The following is an 18,716-nucleotide window of genomic DNA, read 5'->3' on the forward strand; positions in this document are numbered from 1 at the left end:
TTCTCTTCCTACTGGGTTGCCTTTTCCAGCCTCGATGTAAGCGTTTGTGTCTAGTCTTACTGTCTCTTGTTATGCTGTGTTTGGTTACTATCCTTGGGAGGCCTGCTCTTTACTGAAGGGAAACTGAGGAGCAGTGGATCTCGGGGAGAAGGGAGGTGTGGAGGCAACTGGGAGGAGAAGAGGAAGGGTGGACTGCTGTTGGGATGTATTGTATGAGAAGAGAATAAATAAAAGGAAGAGAAAGATGATATTTGGAAAACAAAAGGTTAGGTTGCTAACTATTTTTTGAGCAGAATATCAAGACAGGAAACCTCATCATTTTAGAGGCAAAACTATGAGAGGAAATAGACTAAAAGAATGTGAAAACATTCTTTTAAATACTATACTATACATGGTCTCTTTCACTTGGTGCCCAGGCTGAGAAACTGTCACAAGTTCTATGTGACATTCAGTACAGTGTCCTAGAGGAGAGTTTGGCCAGGCCAAAAGTGGGAGAGGGGACTTTCTTTGGTGGTGTGGTTTCCATTTGAAGTGAAAGGAAATGGTGTTTCCTCTTTTCTCCAATTTTTAACACAAGTAATACATAATATACAATAATTAATATAAATCCAAGACTTTGACCAAACCTCAGTACTTAACAATGACCTGTCCTTATTTAAAAACTGATGCTCAATTAATTCAAGATCTTGGAAAAGAACTGGGAACTAACAGCTTACCAGTTGTGACAAAATTTCATGTAACTTTTATGGGAAGGAGGCACATTAATTTCTCTGCTTGCTTCGAACCATTGCGGTCCCAAGATTTGTTTTTTTCAGGTGTGTGTGAACTATGGATGCATTGTTATCTCCTGGCTCTGTCATTATCATGGCTTCCTTCATAGCCCACTCTTATTTTCTCTGATCTCAGTCTATACATAGCTGAGTAGAATTTTCACTCATTATGGCTAAGTTACTGCATTCAATTAGTCAAGTTAAGAAAGAACTCGCAGCAATTACAATTCTCAATTTTGTCTGTTACCCAAGTGTCAATTGCAATGATAAATCCATCTTTTAAAACAAAATAAATTATTCTATTGTTTAAATCCCATGAACAAAGAAAGTCTGGTCTACTATTAGTGGCATTTTAAGAGCAAATCATATGACTCCTATCTACCTTATTTCAAAGGACAGAAAAATTCTCTCACTTTGGCGATAAGGCAGTGAATGGTTGAAGTGATTCTATTATCAACTGAACTTTTACAAATTATTGGGAGTACCAGATAAACGTCACAAACATGCTCAAAACCAGATCTTTAAAAAGAAGAAAATGTCAGATCATGTAACTGGATGATAGACATATGGAAGAGAAAGAAGCTAGGAAATCACCCTATCTGTTTCTTGGGGTAGGAGAAATGGGGAACATTTTCAATGGCCTGACAGAATTATCCTCTCCTCTCCCTCTCCCTCTCCCTCTCCCTCTCCCTCTCCCTCTCCCTCTCCCTCTCCCTCTCCCTCTCCCTCTCCCTCTCCCTCTCCCTCTCCTCATGTCCCTTTCCCTCTCCCCATCTCCCTCTCCCTCTCCCTCTCCCCATGTCCCTCTCCCTCTCCCCATGTCCCTCTCCCTCTCCTTATGTCCCTCTCCCTCTCCCCATCTCCCTCTCCTTCTCCCTCTCCCTCTCCCCATCTCCCTCTCCCCTCCTCTGCTTCTTCTTCCTATGCTTCTTCTTCCTCTTTTTCTTTTTCTTCCTCTCCTTCTTTCCTTATTTTTTCTGTTTCTGAAGACTCAGCCTAAAGCTTCAGATACCCTTTCTAGCCTTTCTAGAAATTTCTGAAGTTAAAAAAAGAACTAAAACAGGCTTTAAAATGAGTCTTGCAGGATAATTTTATGCTCTAATAGATTGCTTAGAAAATAAAATATACATTGTAATCTTAAGCCAATATAACTTCCTTTAGTAAATAAAGCATAAATTGTTTTTGTTTGTTTGTTTGTTTGATCAAATCACCCGGCTTCCATTTGACAAATGTCTATTGCTTATAAACTAGTATGAGTTCTATATTCATTTTCAACTATATTTTGCTTTAAAAATCTATTTCAAAAGTGCAAGTTTGATAAGAGAGAGCTGTAAAACAAACATCATCTTAAATAAATCTGTCCTCCCATAGTTTTTCAAGGTCTTGGAGAATTTATGTGACTTTGATATGCTGACTGTGGACCACAATTGAGTTTGACTTTGAGCTTTGCTGACGCAGCTCTGAACAAGTTAGACAAATTGCAGAGAAGTTTTTGGCAGAGAATATTTGTTTTGAGCATGATGTTGAAAATACATTTTTATTTTTATTGTTTTATCCCAGATTTTGATTTATCACATTTGCAAATTCAGTTACCACCTAAGCTTTTCAGATACATTTGTCCATCGGTGTGTCATGAGTGTTAATATGTGTAGGAAGAAACTATATGATATTTTAGAAAGTAAAAAATGCTTTATCATGAGAGTTGGTAAGTGTAAGCTTGGAAGAAATGGAATAGCAACTGGCCTCCTTTACCAGTGATTATGAATGCATCAAAAGATACGCTAGACTCTTCTGCTCCTTAGATATATATTTTAAAATAATGACAAAAAAAGCAAAACAAGCAAAGAAGAATGATACTATTTCATAATTTAAAACCGAGAGCCTTTTTTTTTTCTATACCACTCCTAGGCATCTATCCAAAATAGGCTCAAGTACACAAGGACATTTGTTCAACTACATTCATAGCAGCTTTATTCGTATTAGCCAGAATCTGGAAACAACCCAGATGTCCCTCAACAGAAGAATGGATACAGAAATGGTGATACATTTACACAATGGAATACTACTCAGCAATTAAAAACAAGGAAATCATAAAATTTGCAGGCAAATGGTGGGAACTAGAAAAGATCGTCCTGAGTGAGGTATCCCAGAAGGAGAAAGACACACATGGCACATACTCACTTATAAGTGGATATTAGACATATCATATAGGATAAACATACTAAAATTTGTACACTGAAAGAAGGTAAGCAAGAAGGAGGACCCTGGGTAAGATGATCAATTCTCATTCAGAAAGGCAAATTGGACAAACATTGGAAGATAGAGAAAAGAGGAACAGAGCAAGAGCCAATCGCAGAGGGCCTCTGAGAGACTCTACCCAGCAGGGTATCAAAGCAGATGCTGAGATTTATAGCTAATCTTTGGTCAGAGTGCAGGGAATCTTATGAAAGAAGGGAGATAGGGCAGATCCAAGATGGCTGCACCAAGAGGACACTGTGTAGGATGAGCAGGACAGCAGTGACTGTGCAGTGACCAACAGACTGAACTCTGGGCCCTAAAACACCAGTGATTGTGTTTCCTAGGCGAGATGAAACCCCATGGTGTGGGAAGCAATGGGTCCTTTCTCTGGTCATGCAGCTAAACCCTGGAAGCGTTCCTGAATCCGAGCAGGTGCTTGCTCACCAGCCCAGAGCCACATGTCTGCGTGCTCTGATCACCATCCCAGTCTGAACGATGGGTCCCACAACACCAGAGACTGGGTTTTCTGGTAGAGAGAAAACCCCACAGTGGAGGAAGAAATTGGGACCGACCTTAGGTCACCCAGACAATCCCTGGAAAAAGTCCCAGGATCCAGCAGGCACTCAGCCACTAGCCCAGAGACCCACCTGTGTGCTGGACTCACTGTCCCAGATAGAACCGTGGGCCCCCAAACACCAAAGACTGGATTTCCTTTTTGGGAAGAAACCCTGCGGTGAAGGAAACATCAGGTCTGACCTCAGGGCACCCAGCTGAGCCCCACCTCTCAGAAAAGTTCTAAGGAAAAGTTTCCAGGTTCCTGCAAGTGCCCAGTCACCAGCACGGAGCCACTCACCTGTGCCTGTTTGCTCTACTCACCATCCCAGACTGAAATGTGGACCCCAAACCACCACAGACAGGGTCTCCCTGTCAGGAGGAAACCCCAAGGTGGGGAAAATATCAGGTCCAACTTTAGGACATCCAGCTAATCCCTGGAAAAGTCCTTGGGTTCCTGCAGGCTCCAGGCTATAGCTTCCTGCTGCACGCATGAGGGTTGTGCTCACATACCACTGATTACTGCTTGGGTACTGGGGCACAGAGCTCCAACCTCAGGCCTACAGAAGCCTGGGATCCACAGGATTAGCCCCCAGACACTGCTCTAAAGCTGCCTCCATAGCTAACTTGACCAAACCACGGGGGCTTCTTGCTTCAGCAGCAGTAGCTCATTATAAATTCAGAGCAAGAAACCCAGTGGCAGGGCAGCTGTTCCAGGACTTTTCTTGGTGAGACAGCCAGATGGGTGGAGGCCAGCATAAAAGCACAATCAACAAAATCCAAAGCAATATGGCATCTCCAGAACCCAGTAATCCAGGGGCAAGTATCCCTGGACATCATATCATAAGTGAAATTCAAGAAGATGACCTTACATCTATGCTTATGAAGAGGATAATGGAGGAAACAAATAAAATGCATAAAGAAATACAGGAAGATGCAGCCAAACAGTTTATGGCCTTCAGAGAGGAAATAATTAAATCACTGAAAGAAATGAAAGAAACAAAGGAATGTTCAAACAAACAGGCAAAAGAATTGAAGGAAAAACAGGAAAATACAGTCAGACAGGTAAAGGAAATCCACAAAAGAGTTCAAGATCTGAAGACAGAATTGGAAAAATTAAAGAAAGCATAGATGGAGGAAATTATGGAGAGGAAGAAATTAGGGAAAAGACAGGAACTACAGAGGTAAGCATAACCAACAGACTACAAGAGATGGAAGAAAGAATCTCAGGTGTGGAAGATACAATGGAAGAAATCGATGTATCCATCAAAGAAAATGATAAATCTAAAAAATTCCTGACACAAACCATCCAAGAAATCCAAGACAACATGAAAAGACAAAACCTAAGAATAATAGGAATAGAAGACAAAGAAGATTCCCATCTCTAAGGCCCAGAAAATATTTTCAACAAAATCATAGAAGAAAATTTCCCCAATTTAAAGGAGAGACCTATAAGCACACAAGAGGCCTACAGAACACCTAAAAAAGAATATCCTCCCACCACATAATAATACAAATAGTAAGTATACAGAACAAAGAAAAAAAATAATAAAAGCTTCAAGGGAGAAAGGCCAAGTAACATATAATGGCAAACCTATTAGAATCACACCTGACTTCTCAAAAGAGACTATGAAAGCCAGAAGGGCCTAGACAGATATCATGGAGACCCTCAGAGGACACAGATGTCAGCCCAGACTACTATACCAAGCAAAACTATCAGTCATTATAGATGGAGAAAACAAAAGATTCAACTTTAAACAATACCTACCAAAAAACCCAGCCTTAAAGAAGACACTAGAAGGAAAAATACAACCCAAGAAAGCTAACTACATTCAGGAAAACACAGGCAATAAATAGTCTCACTACAGCAAAACTAAAAGTAGCCAAGCACACAAACACTACCACAATCAACATCAACATAAAAACAAATCTAACAGCCACTGGTCATTAATCTCTCTCAACATCAATGGACTCAATCCTCCACTAAAAAGATACAGACTAACAGAATGGATGCGTAAACAAAACCCAGCAATCTGTTGCATACAAGAAACACACCTAAGACACAAAGATAAACATTACCTGAGAGTAAAGGGCTGGAAGATGCTTTTCCAAGCAAATGGACCTAAGAAGCAAGCAGGAGTAGCCATTCTAATATCTAATAAAATAGATTTTTAACCAAAATTAATCAAAAGAGATGGGAAAGTCACTTCATACTCATCAAAGGAAAATTCCATCATGAAGACATCACAATTCTAAACATCTATGCCCCAAAACAAAGGCACTCACATTTGTAAAAGAAACATTAATAAAACTTAAACCACACCTAGATCCACACACATTAAGAGTGGGAGACTGCAGCACGCTCAACAAAAGACAGGTCAACAAAACAGAAATTAAACAAAGAAACAATGACTCTAACAAATGTCATGAATCAAATGAACCTAACAGATATCTACAGAACCTTTCACCCAAACACAGAAGAATTTACCTTCTCAGCTCTTCATCAAACCTTCTACAAAATAGACTATATATTCAGGCACAAAGAAAGCCTCAGCAGATACAAAGATTGAAATAATCCCTTGTATCCCATCAGATCACCATGGATTCAAGCTGGAACTCAACAATAACAAAAAACAAAAAGCCTACACACACATGGAAACTGAACAACTTTCTACTCAATAGCAGCTGGGTCGAAGAAGAAATAAAGAAAGCAATTAAAGACTTCCTAGAATTCAGTGAAAATGAAGGCACAACATACCCAAACTTATGGGACACAATGAAAGCAGTGCTAAGAGGAAAGTTCATAGTATTAAGTGCCTTCAAAAAGAAATTTGAAACATCTCATACAAGCAACTTAATGGCTCACCTGAAAGCCCTAGAAAAAAAAGAAGCAGACACACCCAAGAGAAAGAGAAGTGGATGACTGGAAATAATCAAATTCAGGGCTGACATCAATAAATTAGAAACAAATAAAACAATTCAAAGAATCAATGAAACCAAGAGTGGGTTCTTTGAGAAAATCAACAAGATAGACACAGTCTTAGCCAAACTAACTAAAAGGAAGAGAGACACTATCAAAATCAACAAAATCAGAAATGAAAAGGGGAACATACTAACAGACACTGAGGAAAGCCAAACAATCATTAGGTCTTACTTCAAAAGCCTAGATGCCACAAAATTTTAAAATCTAAATGAAATGGACGATTTTCTGGATCAATTCCACTTACCAAAGCAAGACCAGATAAATATCTCCCCCTTCTTTCATAAGATTTCCTGCACTCTGCCCAAAGTTTGGCTATGAACCTCAGCATCTGCTTTGATGCCCTGTTGGGTATAGTCTTTCAGAGGCCCTCTGTGCTAGGCTCCTGTCCTGTTTCCTGTTTTTTCCCTCTTCAAATGTCTGTCCCTTTTGCCTTACTGAGTGAGGATTGATCATCTTACACAGGGTTCTCCTTCTTGCTTAGTTTCTTTAGGCATATAGTATGTTTATCCTATATTATTTTACTATGTTTACCCTATATTATTTTTCTAATAAGATCTGGAGGGGACAGGAACTCCACAAAGAGAACAAAGAAACCAAAAAATCTGGTCCAGGGGTCTTTTCCAAGACTGATACTCCAACCAAGGACAATTCATGGAGATAATCTAGAACCCATGCACAGATGTAGCCCATGGCAGCTCAGTCTCCAAGTGGGTTCCCTATTAACGGGAACAGGGATTGTTTCAGAGAGTGGCTGCCTCTTCGATTACCTCCTCCTGAGGGAGGATCAGCTTTACCAGGCTGATCCTGAAAGACAATGCAGCTAGTCCTGATGAGACCTGGTAGGCTAGGGTCAGAGGGAAGGAGAGGAGGACTTCCCCTTTCAGTGGATTTGGAGAGGGGCATGGGAGGAGATAAGGGAGAGAGGATGGTATTGGGAGAGAATGAAGGAGGGGGATACAGCTGGGATACAAAGTGAATAGACTGCAATTAATATAAAAAATAAAAAATAAGAATAAATTAAAATAAATTATAAATTAAAAAATACCAAGTAAAGAAATTAAATAGTCCTATATCCCCTAAGAAAATAGAAGCTGTCATCAAACGTCTCCCATCCAAAAAAAAGTCCAGGACCAGATAGGTGGTTTCAGCACAGAATTCTACCAGACTTTTAAAGAAGAGCTATCACAAATCCTCTTTAAACAATTCCACAAAATAGAAACAGAAGGATCATTACCAAACTCATTCTATGAAGCCACAGTCACCTTGATACCTAACCCTCACAAATACTCAACAAAGAAAGAGAATTTCAGGCCAATCTCACTTATGAACATTGACACAAAAATACTTAACAAAATACTCGAGAACCAAATCCAAGGACACATCAACGATATCATATACCAAAATCCATCATTGTGATCCACCGTATCAAAAACTGAAAGAAAAATACACATGATCATCTCCTTAGATGCTGAAAAGCATTTGATAAAATCCAGAATTCCTTCATTAAAGTCATGGAGAGATCAGGGATACAAGGCACTTACCTAAACATGGTAAAGGCAATATACAGCAAGTTTAGAGCCAACATCAAATTAAACAGAGAGAAACTTAAATCAATCCCACTGAAATCATGGACAAAGCAACGAGGTCCACACTCTGCATATCTCTTCAATATATTTCTTAAAGTCCTTGCTAGAGCAATAAGACAATTAAAGGAGATCAAGGGGATTCAAACTGGAAAGGAAGAAGTCAAAGTATCACTAGTTATAGATGATATGATAGTATACATGAGTGACTCCAAAAATTCTACAAGGGAACTCCTACAGCTGATAAACACCTTCAGCCAAGTGGCTGGATACAAAATTAAATTAAAAAAAAATCAGTAGCCCTTCTGTACATAAAACACAAATGGTCTGAGAAAGAAATTAGGGAAACAATACCTTTCACAATAGCCACAAAGGATACAAAGTACTGTAGTATAACTCTAACTAAGCAAGTCAAAGATATATATGAAAAAAAACTTCCAGTCTCTGAAGAAAGAAATAGAGGAAGATATCAGAAGATGGAAAGATCTCCCATGTTCATGGCTTGGCAGAATTAACACAGTAAAAATGGCCATCTTAACAAAAGCAATCTACAGATTCAATGCAATTACCATCAAATTACCAACAGAGCTTAAAAGAAAAATTCTCAACTTCAAATAGAATAACAAGAAACCCAGAATTGCTAAAACAGTTCTCTACAATAAAAGATTTTTTGGAGGTATCTTCCATCCCTGATCTCAAGCTGTACTATAGAGCAAGAGTAATAAAAACTGCATGGTATCGGCATAGAAACAGAAGGGTGGATTAATGGAATCTAATAGAAGACCGAGAAATAAACCCACCACACCTATGGAAACCTGATTTTTGACAAAGATGCCAAAACCATAGAATGGAAAAAAGACAGCATCTTCAACAAATGGTGCTGGTCTAACTGGATGTCTACATGTAGAAAAATGCAAATAGATCCATACTTATCACCCTGTACAAAACTAAAGCCCAAGTGGATCAAAGACATCAACATAAAAGCAGACACACTAAATCTGTTAGAAGAAAAAGTGGGGAAGAGCCTTGAACTCATTGGCACAGGAGACAACTTCCTGAACAGAACACCAACAGCACAGGCTCTAAGAGCAACAATCAATAAATGGGACCTCATGAAACTGAAAAAGCTTCTATAAAGCAAAGGACACTGTCATCAGAACAAAATTACAGGCTTCAGGCTGGGAAAGGATCTTCACCACCCCTACATCTGACAGAGAGCTAATATCCAGAACATATAATGAAATATGCTTAAGTACACAACAAGGACATTTGCTCAACCATGTTCATAGCAGCTTCATTCATAATAGCCACAATCTGAAAACAACCCAATTGTGTCCCTCATCCAAGGAACAGATACAGAAATTGTGGTACATTTACACAATGGAATACTACTCAACAATTAAAAACAAGGAAATCGTGAAATTTGCAGGCAAATGGTGGGAACTAGAAAAGACCATCCTGAGTGATCCCAGAAGAATGACACACATGGTTTATTCTCACTTATGAGTGGATATTAGACATATAAAGAAGCTAAGCAAGAAGGAAGACCTTGGGTAAGATGCTCAATCCTCATTCAGAAAGGCAAATGGGATAGACATTGGAAGAGGGAGAAAACAGGGAACAGGGCAGGAGCCTAGCACAGAGGGCCCCTGAAAGACTCTACCCAGCAGGGTATTAAAGCAGATGCTGAGACTCATAGCCAAACTTTGGGCAGAGTGCAGGGAATCTTATGAAAGAAGAGGAGACAGAAAGACCTAGAAGGTACAGGAGCTCCACAAGGAGAGTAACAGAACCAAAACATCTGAGTCTATGGGTCTTTTCTGAGACTGATTCTCCAACCAAAGTCCATTCATGGAGATAACCTAGAACCCATGCACAGAGGTAGCCTATGGCAGTTCAGTATCCAAGCAGCTTCCAAGGGGAACAGGGACTGTCTCTGTCATGAACTGATTGGCCTGCTCTTTGATCACTCTCTGGGGGGCGGGGAGCAGTTTACCAGGCCACAGAGGAAGACAATGCAGCCAGTCCTGATGAGACCATATAGACTAAGGTCAGATGGAAGGGGAGGAGGACCTCCCCTATCAGCGGACTGGGGGAGGGACATAGAGGAGAAGAGGTTGGGAGGGCAAGATTAGGAGGGGATGAGGGAGGGGCTACAGCTGGGATACAAAGTGAATAAACTGTAATAAATAAAAAGTAAATTAAAAACTAAGAGTTGATAACAGTTCATTCATTCAGCCACCACTTGTTGAATGAAGGTCTACTGTATATTCAGATACATAGTACATAAAGGCATTGCAGAAATAAACAGCACACAAGCTTAAGTCACGATATTCAATAGTATGCCAGTATTTTTTCAGAGGAAAAACCTGGAGAAGAGGATACTTTTGAAGTAATACACGTCTGCTCTTGATGGCTGTATTAAAGGTTTAGCTTCCCAACCCTTTCTAGCATCTCTAGATTTCACTAAATGGTAAGCGGACTGGAAATTATTGACATTTCTATCCTAAAGCCAAGCCAGAGAAAAGCAGAAACCTTCCTCAGTCATCTATCTTTCTCACTGTCTGCTGCTTGTCTTTCTTCTATACATTTTTTGTGTATGTGTTGGTGATTAATCCTGGTTTCCTAGAAAAAAAGCTTCCTAGCTGAATGTAACCCCAAGAGTTTGTATTAGCTCATCTCATCTTTTGCATGCACACAATTCCTTGGGCTTTATGTTACCTCTCAGAAGTCACAGACTTGTGAGTAAAGGGGCCAGGAAAGATGATGCTAAGGTGACATGCATAATTTGGGTTTGTTGGCATAGGGAGGGACTCCTTAACTTTTCAACTCGTAACCATTTGTATTCATAATTTTTTACATGAGTCCACATATCAAGGTTTATAAAATAGCTGCACAAAACAAACACTTAATAATAATAATTCATAAATTTATTTTAACAGTTTTCGGCACACCTATAATTTTAGCATTTATAAAGATGAAGGAAAAATTTCTATACTGAGATAGATATATTTGTTGCTGCTTAAAGTATTACATATTGGCTAAATATCTGATTAAACATTTTTAATATTTCTCAGAGTTGATGGATGCTTTTATTTTATAATTGGCCTCTTTGCATAAACACGTAGCACAAAATGGTGTTTAGGGCTGTTACAAAAATCATTCGAAATTCTGCTTCAGCCAAAATGAATTCAATGACTTTTTTTTAAGACTCAAGTCATCGGCTCAAACAGCATTTGTTAAAGGCAAACATTATACATTATAATACAGTATAATGTAATTGTATTCTAATTTGATACATGCTGAGGAATGCTGGGAGGAAAATACTTAAGTCTTTGTTTTCCATCATTAAACCACTCTATTTCTGTAAAGAAGAAAACTTTGCACAGTAAAGCACTGTCGCTCATAACGTGCAGTGTGCTTGAATCTGGATTGATGTGTGTGGTGCTTTGAATGCTTGGCCTCCACAGGCTTATATATTTGAATGCTTGGCCTCTAGCTGGTGGAGCTGTTTGGCTCTTTGAGGTTTCAAAAGACTTGTGCTCTCTCTTTATCTCTGCCTCACAGTTGTGGATCAAGATGTGAGATCTGTGCTGTTCCTCCACTAAGTTTGGTGGACTGTCACCCTCTACTGTAAGTCAACTAAATGGTTTCTTTTATAAGTTGTCTTGGTCACGGTGTTTGAGCACAGCAATGGAAAAGTAGCTGATGCTGTGTGTCAGGCAGTATTGGTCAGCATTACATTCTGGGATGACAGTGCACATGTATGTCAGAACCAGGCTGCCACGAAGCTACGTGGTGAAGTGCAGGCACAGGCTGCCAGAAGCACATTGGATTCATTGTTCATTTGATTTTGAATGAAGTTTTGGCTGTTACATGGTCAGAAACCTTTTCTGTTGCTAACTATCTTATACTTTCCATATTTATTTACACAGCCCCACGTGGGCTGCAGCCCACAGTTTGAGAGGTTATGGTCTAGAGGACATTTTCAGAGAAGGAAGAAACAACTTACTCTTAAATTCTGGCTCATGAAACAGTCTGTGACATTTAAGAACTGAGAGGCTGTATCAACTATTCTTTAGGTTCCCCGGCCCTTGTACCTTTTACTTCTCTATTATTTACTTTCATTTTGCAATCTGTTGTCATATACTTACTAACTCTGTCTTAGTTAGGGTTGCTACCACTGTGATAAAACACCATGACCAAAACAACTCAGGAAGGAAAGAGCGTATTTTGATGAGGCATCCATATCGTTGTTCATCATTGAAGGATGTGAGGAAATGAAGTCAAACAGGTCAGGAACCTGGAGGCAGGAGCTGATGCAGCTTGATCTTGCAAAGGCATTTTCTCCACAGAGGCACTCTCTTCTCTGATGACTCTAGCTATATCAGTTGATATAAAACTAGCCAGAACAAACTCCAAGGCTGGATATGCCCAAACAGCACATGCTTGCATTTTTGTTTAAGGTTTATAAAGCCTCAAGATGAATTTTCACATCGCTACCTTTGCATTGTTCACCAATGATTTTTGTTTCAGAATAATGTCTGCCCTTGGTGAGGACAGGAGTGTCACAAGAAGACCAACAGAGTCAACTAACCAGGGTCCAAAGAAGCTTGAGAAGACTGAAGTACCAACCAAGGACCATGCATGGGCAGAACCTGGGCCACTACACATATGTACCCAATGTACAGCTTGACCTTCATGTCAGTTCCCTAGTAAGGGGAGGAAGGGTCTGTCTCTGACAAGAACTCTGCTGCGTGGTTTTTGATCACTTCTCCCTGGCAGATGTGCCTCACTAGGCCACAGGGGGAGAGGATTCACTTAGTCCCGATTTGAGTTAAAGTGCTGGGGTTGGTGGAGGGGGATCTCCCTTTACTGAGGGTAGGGGAGGGAGAATAGGAGGCAGAGGGAGGAAAGAAGGGAGGAGCTATGATTGGTATGTAAAATAAATAAATAAATAAATATATAAATAAAGAATAGTGCCTGCCAATTCTGATCTATGCAGATGTCTAACTCTATATGAGCATAAGACTATCACACAGAAAACATTAAAGCCTTAATGCAGCATTAGGGAATGTAACATTTTGGAAGGAAGCCATTGTAAATAGACTTTTCTTGAAAAAAAAACAAACAAAACCAAACAAAATATTTTTGTTGTTGTTTAAGATGTATGAGAACTTCATGCTCTATTTCTTCTTCTAAAATGAACTTATTATTGACAATATTCAGGTTATTGAACCTTGACTAGATTCCCTGATGACTTCTGTGGGCCTTTGTGGGCAGGACAGATGTTCACACACAGCAGGTCCAGGCAGTTGGCTACTAGGACACTTAAAGTGCGTGATGTAAAAGAACAGCTGCCCCTGTTAATGAAAATGGGGAAAGTGTTGAGAAGAAAGACAAATGAGTCCAATTACCAAGATGTGAACTTCTTCTTTATTACCAACCAATCTCAATATTCCCTTTTGTAAACATCACATGACACCAAGAATCACCATGGCAGGGATCATTTCAGCAAGTGCTTAAGTGAATAATCTCAGTTTAGAGGCCCCACATAATCTCCTTGATCTAAACATTGATCTTTTTAGATAGCTATGCTTCAGTTCTGTTTTCAATTCAGGCTTAAAAGGATCTCTCTCTCTCTCTTTGTTTTATTTTTATTTTTGTTGTTGTTGTTTAGTTTTTTGCCTCATTCCTTTTGTGCATTTTTGAGTATGTGGGAGAGCTATGCCTTTGAATTGAAGAAGAAAAAATAGCAGGGCTTCTTTATTATTATAGAAGTAAAAGAAAAGTGAATGGCCATCATAGGTAAGCTAGAGCATGGTTGATATGAGGGAAAATGAGCTTTACAGTGTCCCTGGATGGTCCGTGCCTAGTTGTCTCCACTTTGAATTTACAAATGACATTAGTACGATTCCATCTAATGTTACCCAAGAGTGTCCCTGGGCAGTTAGTTAGTATGGCCAACCACAAGGCTATAAAAGACAGATCTTCACCTGAGTAGTAGTGGTAACTTCCACAAGAGACTCAGCATTAGACCCTTGGTCTTTATTGCAAGGGCATTAATAGAATAACTTCTCAGAATCAAAATTCTCAGATCATGTGAGAAGACTTATGTTAAGAAGCAAAACAAACCCACCTGTGGCCTGTCATCTGGTGACTTGCTTGGGAGCCTTTACTTTCTAGTGAAAGCCCCGAATAAAACTGATGAAATGTTCACCAGCTTCAGAAGAATAAATTCTAGGTCTACTCACCTCAAAAAGGGATCTTGTCCAAATCTGAAATCAAATACCTTACCCACTTACTGTCTCTTCCTTAAGAGGCATGAGTAAGAGGTCGCACTGCCTTCAAGAGCATAGACAGAAAGTTGACTTGGTGTTACTTTGCCTTTTGGACATGGCTAAGAAAAATTAGAATATTCCCAGTGGGATGAGTGTATAGGTACAAAGAGAGTTAGAGATTAGAAGAGGGATGTGCTGTGATGGTCCAAGTTTCTACTCTAAAGGAGCAGGAATATTAAAGAGGAACTCCTCATGCCTAAGATCTTACATGTGGTTGGAGGAAAAACAAATTTTAGCTGTCTGAGGGAGTAGAAAATATGACCTGGAATCCAAGTGTGAGGTAAAAATCGGAGGTAAAAGATGGAGGTCATGAATATTAAGAAGACTATTGAGTTCTCTTTGCAGCAAATGGAGGCCATTACAGAGATTGACAACTGTTAACAATGCAGAGAGCTACTGATCATGGGGTGACCAGCCCTCGTGGACATATCTGCAGCACCATCCCTTCAGTCTTGACATTAGGAAAGAAGGGAGCAGAAAGATTATCTATCTATCTATCTATCTATCTATCTATCTATCTATCTATCTATCTATATCATATATATGAACTGCACATATGTATCATTAAGTGGACTCAGCAGCTTTTATTTATATATTTAATTATTTTTATAAAAATCTAGCAATGACTAAAAAAGAGGTCATAAATTTGAGAAGGAGCCAAGAGGAGGGAATGGGTTGAAAAGAGGAAAGGGAAAGGGTGGATGTTATAAGTATTTTTAATTAAAATATCACTAAAATTATAAAAGAAGACAGCAGAGGAGTGAGCAGCAGATGGGGTGGTAGAGAGAATGCAGGGAAGAGCAGGGCTCTGTGGCTGCAGCCATGACTGAATACTCAGACCCCCGCTGTAGGTGATGGCCAGCCTGTAGGGAGCCAGTGTACATATCTTTCTGTTCACAATATGAAACATAGAAACTTTTTCAGAGCATTAGTTTGCCAGTAGAAACCATCCATAAACAGTAAAACATTGTGTGTCTTTCCACCCATCATAGGCCAAATCATGCTTCCAGGCAATCTGCAATCAAGAGAAGGCAGTGAGGCACTTGTGTTTCCTCCTCCACCCATATACATGTGGCCTGGGGTTATTTACTATGCACAAAACAGGAGCAGTTAGTCTACAGTGTCTGCCAATGATCCATTTCTTTTATCAAAACATACAGAACCCCAGCATTTCAGCATCTCCTGCCTGCCCTCTGCATCCACTGGGCGAGTGCTGGTGTAGCAGTGGGGATTGAGAAAGACTCAGGTTTCTGAGGACTCACCCTGGGGTCTCTCTCCAGCTGCTGCTTGTGCTGCAGGCTGCGTCTTCTTTTGGCCTTTGCAAGGCCGTTGTGATAAAAGTGATACAGGCCTTCTGCAAAGGGGAGCTGTGGAAAGCCAAACAGACAGGAGGATGGTTAGTTTTTGTACTGGCCCCAGGCTAAGGGCATGTAAGCAGGAACTATGTGAAGATGCAGTCACGCCTCATGCTAGAGTCCCATTCTGTGTTCTTGCTTTCCTTACTTTGCTCATCTGGCATCCATTTCTTCCCTTTTCTTCAAATGTCCTTTATTCTTTCTTCTAGGTTGTAGCTTTTACAACCTGTCTTCACATACCAAAATCTCCAGGCTCTTCTTTCGGACAAGTGTTTATACACCACTTGGTACCCAGAAGCCCTAGGGCTGTGCTGTGACAAAGTACTCTCTTGCAGGTCAATTAGCTAATCTTTCTTGGGGTTTTCATGTAACTCTTTGGTACCTCTTATCAGGTTGGGAACAGTGTGGTCACTGAAATCTGACAGGAGCCTGCTGGCTGCGAGGCCAGATTCCACGCTGTCTTCCTATATTCTAAGGATGCCTGAAATCAAGTGTGAGTGCCAAGGACAGAGAGAGAAGCCACAGCAAAAAGATCTTCTCTTTCTCTAAGAGTCATAGAGGGTCTAGCATGTACTGCTGTTTGTTCTATGATCCCAGGTAACTTCAGGGAACCTCTCTGTTTTACACACACACACACACACACACACACACACACATACACACACTCCATACACATATGCATATATATGAAGACCCAAGGGTTCTAGGTCTCTGTTTCTCTTCCACATTCCTTCATATATTACTTGTAGCACTTGCCTTGAACAAGTAATTTAGCTGAATGTTTCACAATTAAGAAAATAATGTGAATAGGTATATTTATTACTGGAAAGAGGACACATGGTTTTCATGACATTTTTCAAAGAAGTTCCTGAATTAAAGCATTTCACTATTCAATGTATTTGATGGTGAAATGTAGGTATGTGTTCCAACCAAGTGCTTGGAAGAAAAGGAAACATGATGCTTTGGAAGAAGTTATTCAGAATTAAATGGGACCCATCTGAGAATTTTTAGATCAAGTAAGATTTCAGCATGGCATAAATATTCCTTAAATAACTGTAATCATTAGAAAAGGAACATATAGTATCAGGAAAATACAAACAATACACAAAAGAACCCAAATTTAAAATTTTCACTCTTTCATTTTTCAGTAGTATTAGGCATAAAGGATACCCCCCCCCCCCCACCAAACCAGCCCATTCTCAAGAATAACTTATTATTATTATTTTAAATAATTGTAATAATCTTGGCCACACATGTCACATGAATTATTATACAAATTGGGTTTTTTATTTGCCTCTCACATGCTATCACACACTCCCACTTTTACCTCTCTGTTGGTAGCTTTTTGCTATGTCATGAAAGAAACCATGATGTAACTAGAATTTCCATTGCTGATGCATGCTTAGAAATTTATTTCTCTCTTTCTTGTTCTTGGTTAATAGTTAAAGACACTGCTGTGTTTTGGGACAAGGAGACCTTCAAGAAAGATGAGGTGATGATCTCCAAAATTCACTTTCACAAAAACAACTAAAACCCTGGAAAAGTTGCCAAACAACCATTTCAGAATTCTAAGAATCAACAAGAAGCCGGCAGCTTCCCAAGGAGCATTTAAACAAGGACAGTTCTCTGACAACAATAATCAAACGTCTGTGGGGTTTATAACCGCCCCATCTGTCCGCTGATGCCAAATCCTACAGTTTCTTTGAAAGCAGATGGCTGCCCGACCACTTCAATCATAGTCTCTGTGTCCCATAGCAACGTAACAGGCACTGGAGGAGGTGCCAGGGCTGGAGTTATTCCAGAAGCCCCATTCCCAGAAACTCTAAGATATCCAGAAAGTCCCACTTACAGGGATAAAGATTATTATGTGACCCAGGCATTGCTCACTGAGGAAGGCTTTATCTTTGGGGTATTTGTTGAAGGCAGTCCATGGCAATCACCTAACACTGAAACTGCCTACACTAGAAACCCCAATGGTGGCTAATGAGCAACTGGCCCAGGAGCTTCAAATAAAGATAAAGAAAGTGGGATATTTACAGGGCTTTCTTTATCTTTATTTGAAGCTCCCAGGCCAGTTGAATGCTACTAAGCAATTAAAAACAAGGAAATCATGAAATTTGCAGGCAAATGGTGGGAACTGGAAAAGACCATCCTGAGTGAGGTATCCCAGAAGCAGAAAGACTCACTTATAAGTGGATTAGACATATAATATAGATAAACATACTAAAGTCTGTACACCTAAAGAAGCTAAGCAAGAAGGAGGACCCTGGGTAAGATGATCAATCCTCACTCAGAAAGGCAAATGGGATAGACATCGGAAGAGGGAGAAAACAGGCAACGGGACAGGAGCCTAGCACAGAGGGCCATTGAAAGAGTCTATCCAGCAAGGTATTAAAGCAGATGCTGAGACTCATAGCCAAACTTTGGGCAGAGTGAATGGAATCTTATGAAACAAGGGGGAGATGGAAAGACCTGGAAGGGACAGGAGCTCTACAAGGAGAGCAACAGAACCAAAACATCTCAGTCCAGAGGTCTTTTCTGAGACTGATATTCCAACCAAGGACCATTCATGGAGATAGCCTAGAACCCCTGCACAGATGTAGCCCATAGCAGCTCAGTGTGCAAGTGGTTTCCCTAGTAATAGGAACAGGGGCTGTCTCTGACATGAACTCAGTGGCTGGCTCTTTAATCACCTCCCCCTAATGGGGGAGCAGCCATAGAGGAAAACAATGCAGCCAGTCCTGATGAGACCTGATAGGCTAGGGTCAGATGGAAGGGGAGGAGGACCTCCCTTATCATTGGACTTGTGGAAGGGCATAGGAGGAGATGAGGGAGGAAGGGTGAGATTGGGAGGGGGTGAGGGAGGTTGCTACAGTAGGGATACAAAGTGAATA

General features: G+C 40.2%; 1 protein-coding gene across 1 annotated transcript in view; it reads right to left on the bottom strand.

Moving 5' to 3' along the window:
• Positions 1-18,716, bottom strand: part of Pcsk2 (proprotein convertase subtilisin/kexin type 2) — a 264,406-nt gene that overhangs the window by 216,933 nt on the left and 28,757 nt on the right. Inside the window, exon 2 of the mRNA XM_021636816.2 lies at positions 15,730-15,834. Within this exon, the coding sequence (XP_021492491.2) occupies positions 15,730-15,834 (105 nt within the window). The remainder of the gene's footprint in view (positions 1-15,729; positions 15,835-18,716) is intronic.

This window comes from Meriones unguiculatus, chromosome 4 (assembly GCF_030254825.1).
Source record: "Meriones unguiculatus strain TT.TT164.6M chromosome 4, Bangor_MerUng_6.1, whole genome shotgun sequence".
In the NCBI taxonomy this organism is placed as follows: domain Eukaryota; kingdom Metazoa; phylum Chordata; class Mammalia; order Rodentia; family Muridae; genus Meriones; species Meriones unguiculatus.